Source organism: Pelophylax lessonae, assembly GCF_965119305.1.
Source record: "Pelophylax lessonae genome assembly, chromosome: 4".
In the NCBI taxonomy this organism is placed as follows: Eukaryota; Metazoa; Chordata; class Amphibia; order Anura; family Ranidae; genus Pelophylax; species Pelophylax lessonae.
This window is the reverse complement of record NC_138771.1, coordinates 213243331-213268600: the sequence shown is the minus strand read 5'-3', so window position 1 is coordinate 213268600 and position 25270 is coordinate 213243331. Positions and strand designations below refer to the sequence as shown.

General features: G+C 45.6%; 1 protein-coding gene across 1 annotated transcript in view; it reads right to left on the bottom strand.

Moving 5' to 3' along the window:
- Nucleotides 1-25270, bottom strand: part of MOV10L1 (Mov10 like RNA helicase 1) — a gene marked incomplete at its 3' end in the record, with an annotated part of 461653 nt that overhangs the window by 111108 nt on the left and 325275 nt on the right. Inside the window, exons 15-19 of the mRNA XM_082256834.1 lie at nt 20048-20135; nt 16652-16824; nt 13761-13907; nt 2467-2588; nt 1628-1727 (exon numbers count right to left, since the gene is read on the bottom strand). Of these exons, the coding sequence (XP_082112960.1) occupies nt 1628-1727; nt 2467-2588; nt 13761-13907; nt 16652-16824; nt 20048-20135 (630 nt within the window). The remainder of the gene's footprint in view (nt 1-1627; nt 1728-2466; nt 2589-13760; nt 13908-16651; nt 16825-20047; nt 20136-25270) is intronic.

The window sequence follows — 25270 nt, the reverse complement described above, 5'->3', positions numbered from 1 at the left end:
TTTTTAATAAATCTGCAACAATGTCAACAATTCTGTGTTTTTCTGTCAGTATGGGGTGCTATGTGTACATTCATGAGGAAGAAGAATGAACTTAAATGATTTTAGCAAATGGCTGCAATATAACAAAGAGTGAAAAATTTAAGGGGGTCTGAATACTTTCCGTACCCACTGTACATGTGTTAGCGCTGCACTATTTTATTTGTATATGACTGATTGGGATTTGGTTTATTGACCCTGAGTGTACAGCAGCTTTCGTTTTTTTACATCCAGGTGCGCTGATTTCATTTACTTTCAATGTACTAGAGTCACCCTAGCTTCTCCCTTGCTGTCCAGCAATCATGGACCCCAAGAGAATGGCTGCCCCATGCATTCCTATGGGGAAACTTTGAAAACATGGCCGCCCATGCATTCCAATGAGAAACTTTTACATTGATGCAGAGTGAAAACTACAGCAAAATGGCGGCCCCCCACGGTGCGCCATGCGGTCTCCAGGACCCCCCAGGGGGGTCATCAGACAGTGGCATCGGGGGGTTCCCAGGAGGAGACCCCACCAGGACAAACCTCCCCCCCAGCAGAACAGCCACAGCTGCCGCAATACATCCGCCCCCAAGGAAGGAACCTGCTTGTGGAGGGGGGGGGAGCCTAAGGGGGGCCTGGTATCACCAAGAGGCCAGGGAAACCGAGGGATACCCAAGGGCCTGACTTTCCCAGGGAGGGGGCCCACTTCCACCCGAGACCGCCAGAGAAGTGGGGGGGACACTTACAATACCAACCGCATCACCGCATCAGGTAGGCACCACTAGTAACAGACTACCTCTCCACCCGGGGTGGGGGTGCTGACAGCTGGGGGTACGCTGCGACTCAGGGCATCCCAGGTCGTGTGCGTCCCAACGAGGTGTTTCACTCACAGGCCAGCCCCCATCCATCAAGGCTCTGTCGTGGTGAGGCATAGTGCTAAGTTATAACCTGCTCACACTCCCTGGCCAGGAGACCTTAAGGATCTAGCATATCCAGTCCGAAACCCAGCCGGCGGTTGCTTGTAGTTCTCTCAGGAACTAACTAAAAAATAAAGTCATGCAAAAAGGTTTCCAAAAAACAAAACAAAAAAACGCTAAGACCGAAGTCCCAGCAGGGAACTAGGTCCTACTCCTAAACTAGGCAAAGGCTACAGCAGAGTGTGTGGGTGTATGCCTGCAGGGACTGCCCCATAGGCGTGGTAAAGTTTTTGCCTGCCTAGTGTTCTACTCCTGTAGGGGGCAGCGTAACCCAATTGTCAAAAAGAATATGAAGCTGCGTCTGTCAATGAACGATAGAGAAACATTTTTTTTTTTAATTAATAAAAACAGACCATTGTAAGCACCCCTATAAGGGTTAAATGTTTTGTCTCAACCCTCTAACTGTACTTTGTCTGAGCAGCTTAGTCCCTTAAAGTAAATTGAACAACAACTTACTGGCTGAATCACCAGGTGAAAATAAAGGGAAAAAAAACATAAGAAAAGAAAACTAATACAGCCACTACATTTAAGAACTGAAAAGCTACAATTTAATACTTTTTTGTTTTTGGGTTTATTGCCACTTTAAGTATTTACTATAAACAGTAAAAAAAAAAAAAAAAAGGCTGAAGTACCTGTCCAGTTACTTCAGATACTAGACCCAAAGGTATGAGGCACTCAGGCTCACTAGCCTGCCCAGCTTCATCAACAAATACGTGAGTAAAGTGTCCGACCCTGGAAAAAGTCAAAGTCAATACCAGTTATTTTGTCTTCATGTCTTTTTGGTTTTGTTGGAATGATTTGGCACTCGGTATTGTAATACTGTTATTTTACAGGTTGAAAGATGGCATATTCATGGATTTTAATCCTGAAACTCCAAAAGTACTAGACTGAACTTCAGGGGTAAGTGGGGGATAAGTACTACTTGTTACTATTGTACAGTACGTACCCAGACTCGAAAAGTCTATACTGCACTACAGTTATATACCTGCATTATTTAGGATGTAACATTTCCATGTCTCTCTCTATTGCTCCTACCTAAGGATTTTACACATCTCTTGTAGGACTATGGAAACTTGTATATTTTAGTTTTAAAAAAAAATCTCTCCACTGAAAAAAAGTTTTGATATCTAAGGGAAAAAATGCCTTTGGAGGTACAGTGCCTAAGCAAGACATACAGTACTATAGCAAACAAAGATCTACAAAAATATTACCATTACCTATTCTAGCGCATTCAGAAATGGCTAAATTTACTTGTGTCTCCTTGCTTAGCAATAGCAAAAAATAGACACTATACTACAATATTCATGCTATATCATCACACAGCAGTATACAATGGAACAGTGTAATACTACCTTACATCCAAATGTGCAGGTTATCAAGGTGGAATGTGGAAAAATGTTAACAACGTAGTAAGATTTAGGTCAACATTAAGGTTAGTATTTATCAGAATTTCATCAAACATGTAACCAACCTTAAACCAATCTGATAAAACATTCCAGAACTACTGCATGTAGATATTATAATTCGAAAACGAGAAGCCTTCTCAATATTTTCCCCTGATCCACAGTATGGCTTTACCAAGTCATGTATAGTCTGGGAATAGAAATGGAAGAAGGTTTTTTTTACTATTTTCACTAAAAAGGGGTGTGAGTTGCAAAGAACTGCAGCATTTGTAGCATTACCATAATTTGTGATCATAATATAAATGAGAACACAAATGTTGAATGAACAACAACAAATGAAACATCTGGCTTTTGAATTGGCTCTTACCATGCCAACATCTGCAAAAACTGGATTTTTGTACTTATCGTAACATCCATTTCTCAGAGTTCATCAATGGACACAGCGCTTCATAAATAGTGGCTTATATTGCCTCCTGCAGGACTAGGCAGAACAAAAAACACCTGGCTATGCCCATGGGCCGTCCTCAGCTGGTATATAACCCCCCTCTCTGCTCTAGGTAATCAATTTAGTAGTAAGCAGTATTAGAAGTATCAGAACTCCATAGAGGGGTGGGTGCTGTGTTCGTCGATGAACTCAGAGAAATGGATTTTATGGCAAGTACAAAAATCCCATTTTCTCTTTCGTTCATCGACGAACACAGTGCTCCAGATCCTAACTAGTGGGACATCCAAAAGCAGTACCAAAAACCCAAAGCTAAACATAAGAGCCCTTAACCAGGACACAGGAGCCTTAACTGGGTAACCGGAGCCCCGTCTGAAAAATAAAGGTTTAAAGAAAAAACACCCCTCAAGAAGGAACAGCCCCTCTTAAACAGCAGCCTGCAAAACTTTGCAGCCAAAAGAAGCATCAGTAGATGCCAAAGTATCTACCTTAAAGAATTTTGTGAGGGTATGCACGGACGACCAGTGGCCACCTTGCAAACTTGCGATATTGAAGCCTGATGACGTAAGGCCCAAGGAAGGCAACACAATGTCCTCATTCAAATGGAAGTCAGAGACCACTTTGGGCAGAAATGATGGACAGGGATGAAGAACCACTTTACCCCTATGGACCACTAAATAGGGACTGCGGCAGGATGCCGCCAATTCCAATACCCTGTTGGCCAAGGTAATAGCCACCAAGAATGTCACCTTCTGGGATAACATAGACAAGGGAATAATGGAGGATTCTGGACAACAGAGAGTACTACATTTAAATCCCATGGCGGCAAAAGAGACCGTACAAGTGGAGCCACATTTCAAACCCCCTGAATGAAGGCACAAACTAAAAAGTGTGTGGCTAGGGGGTCGCTGAAAGAAGATTGACAGGCACCTGTCCCTTGATGGTACTCAAGGCCAACTTACGATCAACGCCCTGTTAAAGAAAGGTTAAGATCCGAGCCACAGAAAAGGATTGAGGATGAGCGCCAATTAACTCACACCAAGAAATGTACGCTTTCCATGTTCGATGGTATATTTTGCTGGAAGACTACTTCCTCGCCTTCACCATAGTAGGGATCACTGATCCAGACAGACTTCTATCCCTCGGGAACCTGGCTTTCAATAGCTAAGCCATTAAAACCAGCGACTGTAAAGTTGGTGGTAGATCAGCTCCTGCGACAACCGGTCTTCTCTGAGAGGAAGCCCCCAAGGGATGTTTATAGCCACCAGGATGATTGGAAGATCCTCGCTCTTAATTGCTCACAGGAACTGCGGAAGAAGACCTAGCAGAGGATGATCCTGGCCTTACCGTGGCCCTGGGACGCCTGCGGCACCTGTCAGAGGACCTGTGTAGACAAACTTGCTAAAAGGAGCTGCATCTAAGACTGTGCAAACAGAACTGTCTTGAAGGTGGATACCACCAGACTCAGAAGCTGTATGCAAAATGGGAGAGAGAACTATCTGTGTGACAGCAGCTGGTGAATCACGGCGTGTGGTCCCTAGAGTTTGTGCAGAGGAAGGACCACCCTGGTAAGAAATAGAAAACAGACCTAGGTAAATCAATTCCCTGGACAGGGATAGGGGGATCTTAGGTAGTTCAGATATCACCTGAACCTTTGCAGAAATTAAATCCGGACAAGGGGACTCCGGACCTAAAAAACCTGAAAAGGACAAGCTTTGGCCCCCTTTCTGGGTACCCCTAAAAAAAACATTTGGCGGATTTTGTTGACGCTCACCAAATAAGTCTACAGGGCCGGAAACCAGCGAAGATGTCCCCCCACCCCAATAATGGGTGAGAGCAGACCTTGATGCTGAAGGAGTCTTGTCTGCTGGTCCGGGGAAGCTAGCTCTAGGCTTACCAGACCAAGGTTGCTTGGAACCTCCCGGGGAAGATTTAAAAGATCCATTTCCCTTATTCTCAGACCCAGAAGCACAAAATAATTTTCAATGGAATGAGAAGGAGGGCCCACGTCTGCAGCAAGGCTCCTTCCCTTTCCTTGACTGTGGCAGGAAGGTACTCTTCCCTCCATGATACCCTTAAAGATATCAACCAGGGTAGTCCCAAACAAGAGATCACCTTGAAAGGGCAGATCAGTGAGAGCTTTCTTAGAGGCTTGGTCTGCGGACCAATTCTTTTTTTTTTTTTTTTTGTATACAAACTTTTATTGAAAGAAAACAGAAGATGGTGGTACAAAGAGAATTGGTACATTAATATGACAAACAAGAATAAATTCGATCTATATTATGGGAAAAAATTTTCATACTATATACAACTCTATGAAATTTCACACTAATAAATGGGACCCATGGATCACACACTCAGATATATTTTTTTCTAACTATTGTACAGGTGACTAACTATTTAAAACCCTTTCATTCGACTCCGGGCATCTGACCTAACGCTTAGTGTTATGAAACTCTCTTTCTAACTATACTGCTATGTACCTATATCCAAGTACTATATTTTTGATATCCTTGTTGTTAATTTGATATCAAACTCCCATATTTAATGGAGACAACCTGAAATTACTTAAGATGGTTATATTTCTATTTACTCTGCGGACCAATTCTTAAGCCACAGCACATGCCTAATCACCACCGCTGAAACAGAAAGGTTGGACAGCACAGGAGCTGCATCCAAAGCTGCATCACAAACTGCAGCTCATGGACCAACTGGTCCGCTAAATCCACATAAGCAGCAGGGACCTGCTCACCCCCCAGGCCCTGGCGCAAAAGCTTGGCCCATTCAGTTTGGGTCTGAGACACCAGGGCTGAGGCAAAGACTGGCTGCAATACCGAAACCAGCCATTGTAAACATGCTGCGTGCCACAGTCTCCGCTTTCTTGTCAGCCGGGTCCTTAAAGGATGGGGATTCCTCTACTGGGATCATGGTTGCTTTATTCAAACTGGAAACAGGAGGGTCCACCACTGGTGGGCTAGCCCCCTTTTTAATAGTGACTCCTCAAAAGGGTAACGTACAGAAAAACGTTTGGGGACCACAAAGGGTAATTTTGGTTTTTCTAATTCCTTACAGGAAAACCTGGCAAAATAAGGCACATAAGGAAACACCTTTGGAGTACGATGCGACTTCTGCATACCAAACGCCACAGCCACGTCGCCACGTCCATGGCTAAATCAGCCGCATCCTCCATCTTTAAAGTTCCATGCACTGCGGTGATAAGTGCATTTACCAGCGGTTTTTTTATTCGCTGCTGCAACCATGGAGGATCAGGAGGTGTGGTATTAAATCCCCCTGGAAGGGTCGCGTCCACAGCGGCATCAGGCTCAGAATCAGATGAGACAGCCTGAGCAGGGGAAGGCGGGGGATGCTTTTTTCTGGGCCTTTGACCACATGCCAGTTCCACCCGGGACAGCAGGAAGCACTAGGCCGTCAGTGCAACCATGGGAAGCTGGGGTTCCGAGGGACCTGCCATCTTGATGAGGGGGGTCAGGGTGAGATGTGACCCTGAGGCTCCATAAGGAAAATTCAATTTTTGACTTACCGTAAAATCCTTTTCTCTTAAGTTCATTGACGGACACAGTCCTCTGATCAATATCAGTAGAGATCTTCAAGCAACTATGCCGGATCTGAGCGATGGGCTGGATATTCTAGATCCAGGGTTCACCCCAGCTGGTTACACTGCCCCCTACAGGAGTAGGACACCAGGCAGAAAAAAAAAAGTTCTGGCTACGCCTATGGGCAGTCCCAGAGGGTACACCACCTCTCTTCCTGCATAGGATGTCAGTTTTGTATCAAAGCAGTGTCAGAAAAGTAACATAAACCCAACTCAAAGAAGAGGGGTGGGTACTGCGTCCATCAATGAACTTAAGAGAAAAGGATTTTACGGTAAAAGGCAAAAATCCAGTTCTCTCTATCGTCATTGACGGATGCAGTCTTTTGATCCATATCAGTAGGGCCGTCCCAAAGCAGTGCCATAAAATGAGTGGTGGGAACAGCAGAAAAGAACAAGTCCCCAAGTCTAAACATAGCCAACCATGCAACATAGGACTCATCAGAACAAAAGATGAGGCCCACCTGAAACAAACAGTAAACACCCTCAAGGAAGGCCGAAAGCCCTCCAGACAGCAGCCAGCAAAACTTTGCGGCCAAAAGATGCATCTGCAGATGCCAGCACATCCACCTTATAAAATTTGGTAAAGGTGTGAACAGATGACCAGGTAGCCGTCTTGAAACCTGAAGCAGACGCCTGTATGGCGAAAAGCCCAGGAAGCACTAGGCGTCCGAGTAGAAGGCGCCGAAACAAGGAAAGGTAGGACCTGACCCGTAATTGAATAAGCCTGCACTATCGTCTGTCCGATCCAACTGGAAACATTCGCAGCAGATGCAGGTAGCCCTGTTCTAGGGGCCATCTGTGTGTACAGAGTGCGAACTCGACTCAAGAAAAGACTCAGCAGTCGCCAAGTATACCTTGAGTGCCCGAACTATATCCAGAGTATGCAATGTACAGTCCTCAGGATGTTTGGGCTTAGGACACAAAGACAGTATTACAATGTCCTCGTTCAAGTGAACACTAGAAACCACCTTCGGAGGGAAGGGCAGATCCAGGCAAAGTACCACTTGTCTCCATGAACCAACATATAGCGAGAACGACAGGACAATGTCGCCACCTTCTGTACTAAGGTAGGCAGGGGATACCCCCCCAAATACTTGCAAAAGGAGATTCTGGAAGAACCAACTGCACCAAATCGAGGTCCCCAGTTGGAGACGGAGGTCACCAAAGTGACGCACCCCCTGGAAGAAGTTACGCACCAGGGAAGGGGCGGCCAATGGCCTTTGGAAGAAAAATTGCCAAAGCCAAAAACCTGACCCTAGATAGTACTCAGGGCCAACTTTTGATCAACTCCCGTTGAAGGAAAGCCAAGATCCGTGCCATCGAGTAAGAGCAAGGGGGAGACTAAAGAGACTCGCACCACGCAATATACGACTTTGTACGTTGAAAAAACATCCTAGAAGTCGCTTCCCACGCATTAAGCAGGGTGGGAATCACTGAAGCAGACCTTCAGCACCTGGCTTTCAACAGCCAAGCTGAGAAAGCCAAAGACCATAAAGCAGGATGGAATATTGGCCCCGGAGACAGTAAATCCTCCCTGAGAGGAAGCCTCCAAGGAGTGCCTGCAGCTAACCTGCCCAGGTCGGAGTACCAAACTCGGCGAGGCCAGTCTGGAGCCACGAGAATCACCGGAATCCCTCCCGCCTCGATCCTGCAAAGAAGTCTTGGCAGCAACTTGAGAGGAGGAAAGGCAGACAACAGCTGATCTTGGCCCATCCGTGACCGCTCACACACGACAATGCTGGCGTCATCCTTGCGAAGGTGACCATGCTAAACTTCTCAGCATTGTTCATGTTGAACTTCGCATATGTTCTCACCTACGACAGAACCCATGGTGCCACAGTTCACCTGCCAGAGGGTCCCAGGAGCGGGCCACAACCTCTGCACTATCCTGCAGATGCGACGCCAACAGATCCATGGCTGGAGCGCCCCAACGAAGGCACAACTGCTGGAACACCTCCGGATGAAGGGACCATTCCCCTGCATCCAAGGCCCGTCGACTGAGGCAATCCGCCTGCCAATTTTCCACACCTGGAAGGGAACAGTGGAAAGAACTGAAAAAAAAGGCGCTCAGGCCAAAGAAGAATGCCTGTCACTTCCAAGACCGCAAGGACACCCTTGGTGCCCCCTTTGTGAATGACATAAGCCATGGTTGTGGCGTAGACCGATTGAATGCACACTGGACAGCTGCAGGTGCCGGTCCAGTGAATCAGGCAAAGCCGGATCGCTCTCAGCTCCAGGGCATTGATCAGTAACCTGGATCCTCCAGGGACCATACTCTCTAAGCAGAGAACTTAGAGAACCTGCCGAGGACTCCTCACCACCTGGACAGGCTTGTATCCACGGTGACAATTGTTCAGTAAAAAGGGGAGGAAGGATTCCAGATCCGGAACCGAATGGCCAGAGTTTGGATTCCAGTCCCGTTTGAGAAGGATTGCCTTCTGGGGGATCCTTGAGCGAAAGGCACAGGCTCGAAAGACGACACCATCAGTCCCAGCACTTGCATGCAGGTCCTAAGGGACGACCCTGTTCTGGACAGAGACAGTTGACCGCAGTCTGAAGTTCCAAGAGTTATCTCCCTGGAGGGAGAAGCACCCTAACTGAGGACGAGTCCAAAGTCAGGCCCAGATAGTCCAGTCTCATAGAAGTGACCAGGGATGACTTCTGAAGGTTCAGAACCCACCCAAACTCCTCATATGGTGACTTCCAAATTCATCGTCCGCACCGTAGGGGACTCCACACAGAGAAGCAGATCGGCCAGGAACCCAGGACCGATACACCCCGCTGCCGCAACGGCGCCAGGACCGGAGCCAACACCGAGACCCAAGGAGCAGAAGTGAGACCAAGGGGTAACGCCACAAACCGATAGAGACCCATGGCAGAAAATGGAGAACCCGTTAGTGTCCTGCACATAACGGGATATGAAGGTAGGCATCTTTGATGTCTATGGAGGCCAAGAATCCCCCTGATGCAGTGAAACCACCATTGTGCGAACCGATACCATCTTGAATTATTGATCCGCACGGAACCATCAAGGGCCAGTAGGTCCAGTCTTGTTGAACCAGAGCCTTAACTGCCCCATAGAGCACCTGCAGGCGATCCGGACACAGCCGTACATTGGAAGAAGAAACCTTACCGGAAAAAGAGGATCGAAACTCGATCTTGCAACTGGACCGCATGACCACCTGAACCCAGCTGCCTAAGACCCAGGCCAGCCGCAGGTCCTAAAACTGGCAAAGACATCCCCCTAACCCATATATGGGTGAGGACACACACTCAGGCCGAGTAGGCCTTGTCCGCAGGTCTGGAAAAAAACGATCTCATGTTCGCCAGACTAGGGCGTTTGGAACCACCAGGACTTCGCCACATGGACTGTCCCCGAGGCACGAAGAAACTGTTTGTGAGCCGAAAGGGAAGGACCCCCGTCCGCGACGAAGGCCCTTACCCTTGTCAGCCTGCGGAAGAAAAGCACTCTTCCCCCCGTGAGACCCTTATAGAATGTCATCCAGGGCAGCGCCAAACAGGCGATCCTCCTGAAAAGGGAGATCCATTAAGGCCTTCGTAGAAGTTTGATCCACAGACCAACACTTTAGCCAAGTATATGCCGAATAACCACCGCCGAAAACTGTCAGGTGACCCAATAAAGGAGCCGTATCCAGCAGGGCATTGCAAACAAATTTCAGCCCCTGCGTCAGCTGGTCTACAGTTCCCCCAGGGTCGGAGGGACTTACTCCTCACCAAGTCACGGTGTGTGAACTCCGCCCATCAGTCTGCGTGGCAAGGGCAATCATAAACCCTGTTCCCAGTGCAGACCCCGCCAGGGAGTACAGATCGCAGGCCACAGCCTGCGCCATCCTATCCCCAAGGTCCTTAAAGGACAGGGATTCCTCCAGTGGAACAACGGTAGTCCCATGCAGCCTAGAGACCAGTAGGTTCACATTAGGCGGTACAGCCCACTTTAACAGAGACTCCTCAAAAGGGCAACGTCTAGCAGCCGCTAAGACACCCCAGAAGAACGTCGCGGACGGTCCTATCCTTCATGAGCATGCTAGCAAATAAAGCTGCTCTGGATGCCATGTGAATGCCAGATGCAACCTGCGCCCTAGGCACAGCCACCGCTGCGTCCTCCAATTGCAGGGTGTCACGCACTGAAACAACCAGTGCATCCACCAGCTCCTGTAGGGGAGGTAGAAATGTCATCCTCATTATCCGAGGAGACAAGGCGCAAGGTAACAGACCCGGCAGGGAGGCCCACGTCTGCGGCGGCTGAGTCAGACTCAGAATTCGAGACATCTGAGGCAGGGGCAGGTGGAGAAATGTTTCAACGCACCTCGCTCTCTCAAGGCCACCTCCACTTGGGACCTAAATGCTTCCAAAACTGCCGAAAATGCATTGATGGACAGTGGAGATCCGGAACGCCCTGCGACCTCCGTAAGGGGGTCAGGTGGGGACACATGGTCTGCAGGGTCCATACTGAACCAGAACCCGCCAGCAAAATTTGCAAAAAAAAAAAAAAAAATGACTTTCTTTTTTTTTGCAAATAAACAGTCCCACCGCGCTATAGCCCCCCCCCCCCTAGATTGGGCAAGCCCTGCAGACCGTCAACAGAGAGAGAGACCCCAGAACCCACTGTCCCAATATGCATTCCCAAGGCTGCACCTGTAACAAGCAGGTTCCCCCATAAGGGAGTGCGCAAAGGAAACTGCCCAGGGTGGAAGGAGGGGCTCCACCCCTCAGAAAACACCTGTAGGCACTCCCACCTAGCTTCTCTAGCAGAGAATCCACTGCAAAATGGCCGAAATTGGGTGTACCAAGATGGCAGACGAGGTTGCAAGAAAATGGCAGTCCTGCACGGCATCAAGACCCACAGGGAGACCCCTGCCAGCCCTCCTACACCACCCTGCAGCAGGAAGCCCTGAAGGATCGACCGAGCCCCCCCACCCTGCACGATTGACCGAGCGCATGCGGCCTGCACACGAGGTCCCAGCCCCAGGTAGGCCCAAACAGTCCCCCACGTGGGAAGGAGAGGAGGGGGGGGGGGGTTGCACAACAGGACAGAGGGGAACCCTCTGTGTGAGGGTCCGACCACCCCAGGGAGGGGCCCGCGTCCACCCCAAAATCCACCAGGGAAGAGGGGGAGAATGTTTAATCACTGTACCGGGAACACAGGCAGTCACCATCTCCTGGCAGGACCTCTCTCCGCCGAAGTGGGCGGGCTGTCGGCCAAATAGGAACGCTGCGACATAGGCCTAGACCTTGGGAGGCGTTTAACTTGCAGGGCCAGTCCCCGTCCGGTGGGACTATGTCACGGCCGACCCAGTGCGGAGCTAAGGTCTGGACGCGCTCGCTGGCCAGCTGGGGTGACCACTGGATCTAGATTATCCAGCCCTTCCCCCAGATCCGGCATAGTTGCTTGAAGATCTCTACTGATCAGAAGACTGCCTCCATCAACGAACGATAGAGAAAGGAAGACCTTGAGTATAAAAACGATTTTTGGCACCACTAGAGGATCCCCTCAAGGCTCAGGGTACCTATCAGGAGAGAGAGAAAGAGAGAGAGAGATAACAGGGACCCCCAAAGACTCATCCAACAGACTGGAGGAGCGCCGAGAATTTGAAACCAGCATCATCACGCTATCCCTCTTTATATGTCCCGGGCAAGAGATAGAGGAGGAGCTTTGGTATCCCCATGAGGCTTCAGTTGTCTCCAGCATCTCCCAGACTAAGGGAAAATGGTCTCAGTGACACCATCTGGCTACACAAACATGCCCGTCAACCGGAGACCAGCCAGACTAAGGGAAAATGGTCACTATCAGCTACAAATACTGAAGCATGCTGCCAGGATCTTTCCTGCACCCTCTGCAATGCTGCACTCTTTGCAAGGGGAAACCCCCTGAAGGTAGGACACACGTTTAGGGGAGACTCTGCTGTGCACTCTGCACCTGTCTCTGCACTAGGACCCCCCTGCACTATACCCACACTGCAAACACCAGGGCATAAACCTAGGGGTCTCCTCCAGACTAACAGGGCGGGACAAACACTATCCCAGGACCCTTACAGAGTGGGGATAGCAGGGGAGACCCCAGGGGTCCCTGCTGCATTCTCTGCCCTGGGAACCCCACCAGACTCTAGGTCCAGACAGGGAGAAGCCCAACTCCGTGAGGGATTGAAGGATGGGAGGAAGGAACCTGCAGGCAGGTCCGACTGTCCCTGGAGGTTACCCACGCCCACCCCAAAGAAAACCACCAAAAGGGGAGAGGGGGGACTGTACTTACCCTTCCATGGTGCAGGTAATTCTTCAGACAGAACTCCTCGCCACCGAAGTAGGGGAGCTGTCAGTCAAGGGACTGCTGCTATTCAGACTCAACCCCGGTCGTATGCGACCCTGCGAGACTTAACTCGTGGGCCAGCCTCTGTCCTTGAGGCTATGTCGCGGCTGACCTAGCGCGTAGCTGCAGTCTGCGCGCTGGCTTGCTGGCTGGGCTGGCGGGACCACTGGATCTAGATTATCCAGCCCATCGCCCAGCAGTTGATTGTAGATCTCCCGAGAGAAAAAAACAAAAAAAAAAAAACGTAAGGAAGGAGAAAATTGCTAGGACCAGAGATCTCAGCTGGGAGCTTAGGTCCTTACTCCTGACTAGACAGATTAAACTGATTACCTAGAGCAGAGAGGGGGGTTATATACCAGCTGAGGATGGCCCATGGGTGTAGCCAGGTGTTTTTTGTTCTGCCTAGTCCTACCCCTGAAGGAGGCAATATAACCCACTAGTTATGATTTATGGAGCGCTGTGTCTGTTGATCAACGAAAGAGAAATACATATTACAATTGTTATATCAATGGCTCAAACAACACACAATGAACACAGAGAAAGCGATACGGACTAAAAAAATTCTAACCACATCAAAAGAAAATCAGTACATCCTGCTCACTGAATAAAGATAATTGATACAGCTTTACTGTCATGTTGTAATTGATACAACAGGTTGCTGGAGGCCCAAACATTTGAAAAAAATATTAATGCACAAAAAACTTTTAATGCACTGGAGCTAATGGTGGTAATTTAAGGCCTAAGTATACATAACGGTGATTAGGCGAGATGGGGAGCAGGATCAGTCCAATCATGCGACTGTTCTGTTGTCAAGGTGGAGAAGATTTTTTTTTTTTATTTAACAAAGAATTGTCTTCATTATAAAAAAAAAAAAAAAAAAAATTCTAATGGTTTCCAGCTTTAATGAGAATGGGCAGATCTCATAGTAAGATATACCATCAAAACAAACCTGTTCAAGAAGCACAGCACTGAGCCAAATTACCTCTTCTTGGCGACTCGAAGCATTTACCCTAACCATGGTTCCAGGTTCCAAATGTCCGCTTTCATGAAGACGGAGGCAGACAAGATCAGCAGCACTGTTAGATGGAGCACACACCAATATACGACTATCAGGCAAAGCATAATGGATCTACAAAGTATAAGAACGGTCATTGTTGACTCCACACGGAATATAGGGCATTTATATATTACCTTATCAGCACTATAAAACTATTACATCAGTATATACTGTGGGAAGATTAGCTCAAGGTAGCGCTAAAAAGCCTAACTCAAGGAATACAATGGCTTTAAAGAGTTTATTTGGACCAATCTGGCTCAAATTATTTCCTTTATTAATCAATGCAGCGGCTGTCAGTACTGTATAAACTGTAGGTAGCGCTGTGTTCTGGTGGCCATATAAGGACTTCTCATGGAACAAAATCGAGTCAGGCTGAGTGCTGCTTCGCCAATTATAGAAACCCTTGTATTTTTTTTAACGAATACAAGGATTCATCTAAATGGCTGCGGTGAAGAGAGACAAATGACCTCACAATCTGCACCTCAGCCAATCAGAGGAAGTCTCATATTCATTTGTAGCAATATTTCCAGGCATTGGGCCTGATGTGGGTCTGCCATTGTTACCGGGGACACTTCCAACACATTTTAGTTGAAAACCCAAGTGTGAGAGCTGAGGCAATGACCATTCTGGCATCTTTGGTTTGTTTTGTTTATTTTATAATGGGGATGGAAAATAGTGGGATACTCCTCTGGCTCAACTAGGTTTAACTGGGACACTTTGTAGAAAAGATGCCTGTCGGCGCTGTCCTGACACCAGCTGAATGCCGACCAACGCTTCCTAGCGCTTGAAATACTGTTCTGCTGAAAGTGCTGAAACTTCGACTTTAACTCCTTGGTTAACTCAGAAGATCCAGGACTGTAATAATCTGACTCTTGACACTCTGTCTAGCTCAAAAGTCCTGACTCCCTCCAGCCCTTCACTGACTGAGGTAGCCTCCAGTAACTATTTGTGCTGCTGCAACTCTTAACACTGTACACTTGACTCTTCAGGGCCCAACCGCTGGCGCCCCCTCTACACTTCCAGGGTCCTCTCACTAGGCAACCCCTTGACACTTCAGGGTCCTCTCACTAGGCAACCCCCTTGACACTTGCAGGCTCCAGGATCCCTGGGACCTTCACCGGAGTGGTCCCCTCTACACCAGGCAGACCCCAGGGGCAGTTCACAGTACTCACGACCTTGGAAGGCTTTCCTGGAACTGAACCCCTCTTCCTCCACTGGTCCTCGGCACACCGGATCCTCTCTGCAACTCAGCTCAGCTTTCCCTCCTGGATTCTCAGGCAGCCACCCAAGACACCCGATCCTTCTGACAGGAGGAGAGACAGCCGTACTCCCCCTCCTGGGAATCTGCTTCCCGCCAAAGATGCTGCGTCATGCGTTCCCTTCAAACTTCTACCCACTCCCAGAATCCTCTCCGGCAGAATCTGCCTTCTGGGGTAGATACAGGCCTGAATGGGCCACTGATTGGGTCTCCTCCACTGCCTAATGAGAATCCTCTCATGAAGCCAGTGGGGAGACTCCTCTCTCAGCAGCCACACCTGGGAGACATGACAGCCCAGCTGAAAATCGTGGCCCTGCTGTTAGGCAGTCAAAGCCCATTGTGCTTTTACCTAGCACCTACCTTGTAGGCTGCTACACATTCATAAAAATACAAGGCTTCCTATGGATGGCGGAGCAGTGCTCGATTTTATTCAGGCCCCCGTACCTCTGCCACAACACAGCACTGTTTACTGCATCGATTAGTACGATTAGACTGATGCAACATACAGTTTACACAGCACTGACAGCACCTGCATCGATTAGTAAAATAAATAATTAGTTTGGGCTAGCTTGATTCAAACAATTTAGAAGCCATCGTATTACTGGAGCTAGGCCTAAAAGGACACAATCCACTCCCCAATTCTTTTTAGAACTTCCCCTGCCCACTTTTATTAAAAGATAGATCACAGAACACATGGGTTTCCCACACGGGTTTTTCAGCAATACACAAACACGTACTCAGACCCCTGACTTTCTCTTTCAGCATATCTGCACTGGCCCCTCAGGCTTAGGACCTTGCATGACTGTGTTGTGGTGCATTGACGTGTGAATGAGTTTCTACGTGTTAGTGCTATGGGCTGCCTTTCACAGTGAACAGCACCACAACACGTTACTGCAACACAAGGGGATCTAGCTATATTTTTAAATCAAGATTCACACAACCTTTACCCAAGATACATACCTTTTACTAGCTGTGTTTATTTGGAAAACTATGTGAATCTTAGAAAACGTTGTGTGAATACATTTGCAAACAGATCCTATAGATATAAATTGACCCTTACTGGATGACTTCAGTTTTCCCAGGGCATATTATATTATATCAAACAATTGCAATTTTTTAGGAAAATAAAAATTTTACTTTTTTTTCATCTCCTCCAGCCTCTCTGCAGCCAGTCTTCACGCATGCGCTCCAGTTATGGTCATACATTATTGCGCAGGACATGTCCACTGATGGTGGCACCAGTTTAACATGCCTGCATAATGTGAAATATTGATAGACTCAAGATTGCCCACATTTTCCTAAAATCAGACACCAAATGTATCTTTTCTTTGAAGGAAAATAATAGAATGGTAGAAAATTATTTTCCAGGATGAAGACATGCATTACCCTTTTAATAAAATGACAAATTTTCCTAACCTATGACCTAAGCACTAACAAAAAAAAAACAAAAAAAAAACAACACAATTTTCATTATATATAACAAATAAAAATGATAAAAAAAATATAACACCAAAATTGCAACAGTTTATCCTGTACAAAGTCACAATGCAAAAGTCACCTGCAAAATAGCTTCAATGACTGTGACAGTTTTTCCTGTTCCTGGAGGTCCAAACAGAATGTACGGAGTAGGACGGCACTCTCCACTCAGTATCCTCCTCACTGCAAGCTTCTGGTGATCATTCAATTCCGGATTAAAAAAATGATTATTTATCTTTGCAGGGGATTTCTTACCTGTAAAAAAATGAAAAAAAAAAAAAAAAAAAACAGCAAACAAGCCATTTACAGACTATACCAACCCATCACTGAGCAGAAACAGACCATACAACTTGGTGACAAATGCTCTCACATTTTTTGTTAGTACAATTTCTTTCAGTTGTTTCAGGTCTTAAAATATAGTTAATCAGCAATACAATGGCAATATCTCTGAAGTTTTCCAGATTAAATATTTTCATAGAACTAAACATTGCTGGCTTTTTTAGGGCTCATGCACACAGAGCTAAAAAACACTGCATTTACAGATGTTTGGGATTTTTATTTCTATTTTTAAGACACATAGGCGTTTACAGGCCTAATAGAAGAGGAGCATTACAGGCAGAAAAAAAAAAAAAAAATTACCATCGCATTCAGCAGAGAAGTTTCAGAGCAGATAAAACACGATGTGTATAAAGGCGTCTAGATACATTTAGTGCTTGAGTGTTCATTCATTCAAATGGCCATAATAAATTATTATTCTGGCCAATAGGATCTATAAACACTGGAACGTTTGACGTGCCTAAACAAATGTGCAATATGCAGCTTTAGGCACATTTGTTTAAAATGGAAACCCCTCACAAAAAATGTAAAGTCAGCAGCTACAAATACTGTAGCTGCTGACTTTTACTTTTAGGGCACTTACCTGTCTGGGGATCCCGCGGTGTCCTCACCCAAACCGATTCTTGAATCGGCTCTCGGGTGCTGGCACCGCCATCTTGGGTAAGGGAAACTGGCAGTGAAGCCTTGTGGCTTTACAGCCAGTTTCCTTTTGCGCATGCGTGAATTGCGCTGCAGTTTCTCAATGGGCCGGATGCAGTGAGGGCCGAACTTCCGGCTGAGTTTCTTGTGGCAAACTCAGCAGGAAGTGGGAGCTTGTACCTGTCGAAGCCAGGTACCCCCCCCCCACAAGGTGCCAAATGTGCCACCGGAGAGGGGAGGGAAGGAGGCTGAAAAGCAGGGCTTCCCCTTTTGGGCGGAGCTCCACTTTAACCTTCTTTTCTCCGGCCAGGAGTAAAGGGAGTTCAGAGGAGTGATACAAATGCCCAGTGTGCATGAGGCCTAACAGTGTTTGTTTTTTACTGTAATGAACATTCCACTAGTTTAACACATGATTAACAATAACAGTCTACCTAATGTACCCTGGGAATTCTGTACACCTTTTATCCAATAGGTCATACGTATATGATTGTTTCTGAGTGTGAAAAAATAAAAACGTTACATTTACATGAAATTGTGCTAATTTTTACTGAATGCTCATGAGTTCTATTACATGTAAAAAAAACAGAAGTAGTCCATATACAATCACAAAAATATCTTGTGTCTAATTACACATTTCAGCCAAGGATTTCATTGCTAGTTTGATGAAAATCCTTTTTTGCCACCTTTTTTAACAAATGCCATTTTTTAAATGTTTACACACATTGCAACCAAATCCTCGCAAAACATGGAAGACCTGTAATAAAATGTAAACAAAGCAAACATTTTATACATATACACATGCACACATGCAGTTAAAGAGATCCTACCACAAGGTTTACCATTGGGCTTGGGCATGAACCTTCCAGGTGGTCCCATCATACTCTCAAAGCACTTTGGGGGGGGGGGGGGGGTTGCAATTGTGGCCAGTGGTGTTATAAAATGCCTCAAGCCCAGCATCAGTGAGTCTAAACATTGCCTTAGGGTTGGTGGTCAGTAGGAATGAGTAATGCCCCACCACTGGTATTAGTAGAAGGAATAGTGCCAATTGTTGGTGTCAGTGGGAGGGATAGTGCCTCACATCATTGAGAAAAATAATGCCCCTCGGGCCAGATAAAAGTTAGCAAAGGGCTGCATTTGGCCCTCAGGCCAGAGTTCGGAGACCACTGGGTTATATCACTCAGCTGAAGAGAAAACATTTTTTCCTGTCTTTTGATTTGTTTGAAAGTCAGTATTTGCAAAATCCCTGATAGTCCTATCACAATTTACATTCCGTAAATTTAGAAGTAGTGTATTACTTTCCAAGCATATTAGTCTGTTTACATACATATTTGCTTTACACATTCTACATGCATAAAACAAACATTCACTTGAAAGTTTTAAGGTATGGAAAGCCTCCTTCATTTAATTTTCACTTTGTTTTTGGGGGTTTATTTTTCCCTGACTTCTGGCCTATCTAGCCTAGCTGGCTGCAGAAGTGTTCATGTTGAATGGGGGCTGTCTATTTATTAGGGCTCTGCCCAGAAAAAAAAAAAGAAGGCAAACAGGCCCCAGTAACAAAGCAAAGGCATCTTCACTCTAGTAAATACAACAGTTGGAAACTTGTGGTGTTCGCTTTTAAAGCAACTGTGTCACTTTCAAAAATTAATCAACTTAGCCATCCCTGAAAAAGATGAAGACTTACCTTTCCTGTTGCCAGTGTTGAATGCCTATCTATTGCTGAGAAATCCTCTGATGAAGTTCGCACTGAAACCAACACTTCTTGAAATGTTAATCTCTATTTTTGCCCCCAGCTATCGTTGGTTTCTCCCTCTGACCTCCACTCATTACAGGATACAGTAGTGAAGTGGAGGTCAGCAGAAGGAACCATTGGAAGCTGCAGGGGACCATAAATATTGAGAATCCTGGAAAGGTTAGTTTAGGCCCCTTTCACACTTGTGCTTGGGACTGCAAAGGTGCATGACAAGTTGTACTCCATGATTTCCAATGAGTACCATTCATATCTGTGCGACTTCAAGTCCCAACAACTTCAAAGTAGACCCTGCACTACTTTGGGCCAATTTTAATGCGTTTGGGCCAATTTTAATGCGTTTTGAGCACCAAAGACATAGGCATTGCATCAAGTCCAGTCAAAATCATGGTAAAAATCCCACAACTTTTAGGTCGCATAAGTGTGCCCTAAATACAGTCCTAACAGAAGCATCAGAGAGGAGTGTGGTATTCTTGCCCTGTTCACATTTGAGTGATTAGGAATCGAGAGCAGAATCGTGCTGAAATTCAAATCTTGGCAAAATATCAACTGGCTTCCTAAGCCACTTAGGCGCGACAAACACGCATAGGGAAGCCCATTCAAGTGAATAGGCTGCCCTATGTGAGACACGCGATATCTCAATGTGGCCCAAGTTTCATTTTTTGTACAGCAACAGGGTCACTTTAAGAAGGACATTACGTTTTAACTGTTTATTTACTGACAGGTCTGCAAGCCTGTTTATGATTGAGCACCAACCTTGCTTTGTAGTCTGAGTAGCAACCGTCACCATGTCGCTCATTGACACAGAATTCTTCTCTCGAGTTAGAGCCTTGTGCTGATCACTCTTAAAAAAAGAATAAAAATGCAGTTTCTTGATAAATTATTACATTGCATTTTATACATTTTTCAGTATCATAAAACGGATAGGGATGAAATGCACACTTGCCAACTGGAATATTTACTTCTTACATAGTTACAAAGTTTGTGAGGTTGAAAAAAAGACATCAGTCCATCCAGTTCAACCTATGATGTGTGTGTGTTTGCTGTTAACCGTACATTGTATACTCCTGTATGTTGTGGTCTTTAAGGTGCCCATTTAATAGTTTTTTGAAACTATCGATGCTCCCTGCTGATAGGACTGCTTGTGGAAGAGAATTCCACATCCTTACTGCTCTGACAGTGAAGAACCCCTTACGTATTTTAAGGTTAAACCATTGTTCCTTATGCTAGGGTCGCCAGTACAGTATTTGTACATTGATATCATATCCCCCCTCAATCGTCTCTTCTCCAGAGAGAATAAGTTCAGTGCTTGTAGTCTTTCCTCATAGCCGATGCCCTCCATTCCCCTAATTATTTTTGTTGCTCTTCTCTGGACTCTCTCCAGTTCCAGCACATCCTTCCCAAGGACCGGTGCACAGAACTGGACAGCATACTCCAGATGTGGCCGGACCAGTCTTGTAGAGTGGGAGAATAATCTCTTTATTTCTGGAGTGAATCCCCTTTTTTATACATGCCAGTATTCTGTTGGCTTTGCTTGCAGCAGCTTGGCATTGCATGCCAATGCCAAGCCTGTTGTCTACCAGTACCCCCAGGTCCTTTTCCATCCTAGACTCACCCAAAGGTTTCCCCCCCAGTGAGTAGCTTGCTTTCGTGTTTCTGACCCCCAAGTGCATTACTGTACATTTTTCAACATTAAACCTCATCTGCCATGTAGTTGCCCACCCCATTATTTTGTTCAGATCCAATTGTAAGGTTTCCACATCCTGCATAGAAGATATTGGCATGCTTAGTTTAGTATAATCTGCAAATACTGAGATTGTACTTGATATCCCCTCCCCTAGATCATTTATGAATAAATTAAACAGGATTGTCCCCATGACAGAATCTTGGGGGACCTCACTTTTCACACCTGCCCAATCCGAGTACTCCCCATTAATCATCACCCTCTGGACTCTCCCCTGGAGCCAGTTCTCTATCCAGGTACTCACCCTATGGTCCATACCTACCTTCCTAAGTTTGTATAGTAAGCGTTTGTGGGGAACGGTGTCAAAGGCCTTTGCAAAGCCTTTGCAAAATACATCACATCCACAGGCTTACCTTTATCTAGGTGGCAGCTCACTTCATCGTAGAAGGTTAATAGATTGGTTTGGCAAGAATGATTTTTCATGAATCCATGCTGATTACTACTAATAATACCATTTTCATTACTAAAGTCTTGTATGTGGTCCCTTAACATCCCCTCCAAAATCTTGAAGACTACTGATGTTAGGCTGACCGGCCTATAGTTACCCGGGATATATCTCGGCCCTTTTTTAAATATTGGTACCACGTTGGCTTTTTTCCAATCAGCTGGCACCATACCTGTCTGTAGACTATCCTTAAAGATCAAGAATAATGGTCTGGCAATCACCTGGCTGAGCTCTTTAAGAACCCTCTGGTGCAAGCTATCCGGTCCCGGTGATTTATTTATGTTAAGTTTCTCTAGTTTAGTTCTAAGTCTATCTTCTGTTAGCCATGGCGGTACTTCCTGAGGTGTATTATTTAGTTTAGCCTTACAAGCTGGGTTAGTGTAGCCTCCCGATTCTTTTGTGAAGACTGAAGAGAAGAAATTATTTAACACTTCCGCCTTTCCTCTGTGGCCATATTTCCTTTGTCGTCTTTTATGGGGCCAATGTGTTCTGGCCTCACTTTCTTACTGTTTATATACTTAAAGAATTTCTTGGGGTTCTTTATACTCTCTTCCGCTATATGTCTCTCGTGTTCTATTTTAGCCGCCTTGATTTCCTCTTTACATTTCTTATTACACTCTTTGTAATGCTTGAATGCTGTCAATGACCCCTCAGTCTTGTATTTTTTGAAGGCCTTTTCTTTAGTATTAATATGCATTTTTATGTTGGAGTTTAGCCACCCAGGGTTAAGTTTTGCGCTTTTAAATGTATTTCCCTTTGGAATGCACTGGCCAATCCCTTTGTTTAGTATGCTCTTGAAGCACTCCCATCTTTGTTCCCAGGGTTCTATCTCATTTGATATTTTCTAGCAGAGAGCGCAGTTTTGGTAAATTGGCTCTTTTGAAATTCAGTGTCCTTATATTACCCTTGTGTTTCCTATTACTATGATTAATACTGAAACAAATTGACCTATGGTCAGTGTTTCCTAAGTTGCCCCGTATCTCTATATCCGTGAGCAGGTCTGTATTGTTGGTAATCAGTAGGTCAAGTACTGCATTGTTTCTTGTCTGTGCATTCACCATCTGACTCATGAAATTGTCCTACAAAACATTTAGGAACTGCCGAGCCTTGGCTGAATGCGCGGTTCCGTCTGCCCAGTCTATATCTGGATAATTAAAGTCCCCCATTATAATGACATTTCCCATCCTTGCTGCCAATCATATTTGTAAAAGGAGGTCCGCCCCCCCCCTCCTCCCTATGATTGGGGGGCCTGTAGCATATGCCCAATATTACCTTCCCTATAGTGCCTTCCCTTTTAAGTTCTACCCATAGGGATTCTGCCACGTCCATAGCTCCATTATTAATATCATCCCTCACATTTACCTGTACACTGTTCTTAATATACAGACATACCCCTCCCCCTTTTTTACCTTCTTAAATGTAAATATACAGATATTTGAATATCATAATCGGTGTAAAACATTAACGCAGACAACTGATTTATCAAGTAACATATCTATTCTGCATATTTGTCATAATTTCAGTGATCAACAACATTGGCCCAGAGCTTTTATCTGTAAAGACTATTGAAAGGTAATTAAGGATTGTTATTTACTAGGTGAAAGACCAAAGTGCAGGACCCCCCCCCCCCCCCCAATAGGAACCATATTTCATGGCTTTAGTTTATAAATGAACAGGAGCCCCTCTACACAGCAATTCCTAGTAATTCAGTGAGACATCGGGGAACCTGATATTTCACCAAAGTCTCCTTCACATTGTGAATAAAAATCAAAATGTAAGAAATAATTTGTAAAAATCCCAAAAAATAATTCAAAGAAGTGAATGCCCCCTTTACAAGGGTTTTCTGACCCATACGGTGTGAATGAGTGATTTGTTCATGCGGCTGAAGCTGCCTGTTACTCTATGGTGATGCAGTGGCTATACCAATACAGCTGCAGGTTCCAATTTTACAGGTGTGGGCGATTGGTTCCAAATGCACACCCACAAACCTGTCAAATTAGGACCCGTGGCTGTGTTCATACAGTGCCTGCATCCCCATAGCGTAACATAAGCTGCCTGTACACAGCTCCAGCCACTTAAAAAAAATGCTGATTCACACTGTAAAGGCTAGAGCACCCATGTGAATGAGCCGCAAGACATCCCACACAGAGCTTTATTTCTTAACTCAATACAGTTTTATCTGTTAGATTTAGAAGGAATTTTGTAAGTTATGTTGATTTTGTGTCCTCTAATGATGACTTTCGTTTATTTTTAGTGAAAATATGATTTTTTTTTTTTTGGAGGAGGGTTGTCAGATGAATACAAGCTTTTAAACGTTTTTGGCAGACATTTTTAATTTTGAACTATTCTACATTTGGGGAAAATGTCAAGAGTGTATTTAATATTTGTTGTACACTAAAAGAGAAGTATGGGGCTTTAAAAAAACAAAACAAAAACCTTATACTTACTCAGGTAGTCTGTTCTCGGCTGTCTCTGCAGTGGGAAGTGAGCAATCAAAGACTCCTCTGTCCTCTGCTCTGCTCCTCCAGCATTCACTGGAGTGCTGGGCTGTGGAGGACAGGAACATTTTCCAAAATTGCTCCAAGCTGAGTCGCATTGATGTGAACGAGCATCACTGAAAACAATGTGATAACCATTGTCATGTGATTCTGTGTGACTCAAATCACATTAAAAATTGCACTAGTGTGAACCAGGCCTAAGACATCCATTTTTGTTATTTCCAGAGTCCACCTTGTAACATGGTTTCATTACAGTCAGTAGATTTGTTATTTGTCCACTTCCTATAACAGGTTAAGCTGTCTAGCAAAAGTGCCAATTACAGGACTGGAAAAAAAAAATTGGGATTTTTGACTTACTGTAAAATCCATTTCTCTGACGTTCATTGACGGACACAGCTCCTGATTCTTCTTAATCATTGGATTATACTGCCCCCTACAGAAGTAGGACACTAGGCAAGAAAAAATTTGACTACGCCTATGGGCAGTCCCAGGGGGTATACACCCACTCTCAGGTATAGGCCCTCAGTTTTGTTACAAGCAGTGTCAGAAGAAAGCCAACTCCACAGAGGGGTGGGTGCTGTGTCCGTCAAACATCAGAGAAATAGATTTTATGGTAAGTCAAAAATCACATTTTCTCTTTCGTTCATTGACAGACACAGATCCTGATTCTTCTTAACTATTGGGACGTCCCAAAGGAGTGTTAAACATGAGGGGTGGGAAAACCTCAGAAAACAAATTCCCAAGGCTAACCATAGCCAACCAGGTAACAAAGAGCTCAACCATAAACAACTGGAGTTCATCTGAAAAACAATACACCCTCAAAGAGGACCAGGTCCTCTAAACAGCAGCCAGCAAAACCTTGCGGACAAAAGAAGCATCCGCAGATGCCAACACAACCACTTTACAAAAAAAGAAACTTTGTAAAAGTGTGCACAAACGACCAGGTGACCGCCATGCAAACCTGTCACTGATGCTTAAAGACGGAGAGCCCAGGAGACACCAAGCGCCCTAGTAGAGTGCGCCTAAACAGGGAAAGGAGGAACCTGACCCCTGATGCAATTGTCACAAGTTAGCCTATAGTTTTGTCTGTATATTCTTACCTCCTTGCTGCAGTGCTTCTGTTTTGCCTCCCTTCACATGTGGCGTTTGGGCTTCTCTGTTTCCTATGGGCGTCGCCTGCTCCACTGTGGGTTATATCCTGTTCCTGTCAATTACTTCCTGGGTCACCTCCCTGTTTGCTTCCCTATATATACACATGCTCAGTGCACTGTTCCTTGCTTGAGCAACTTCGC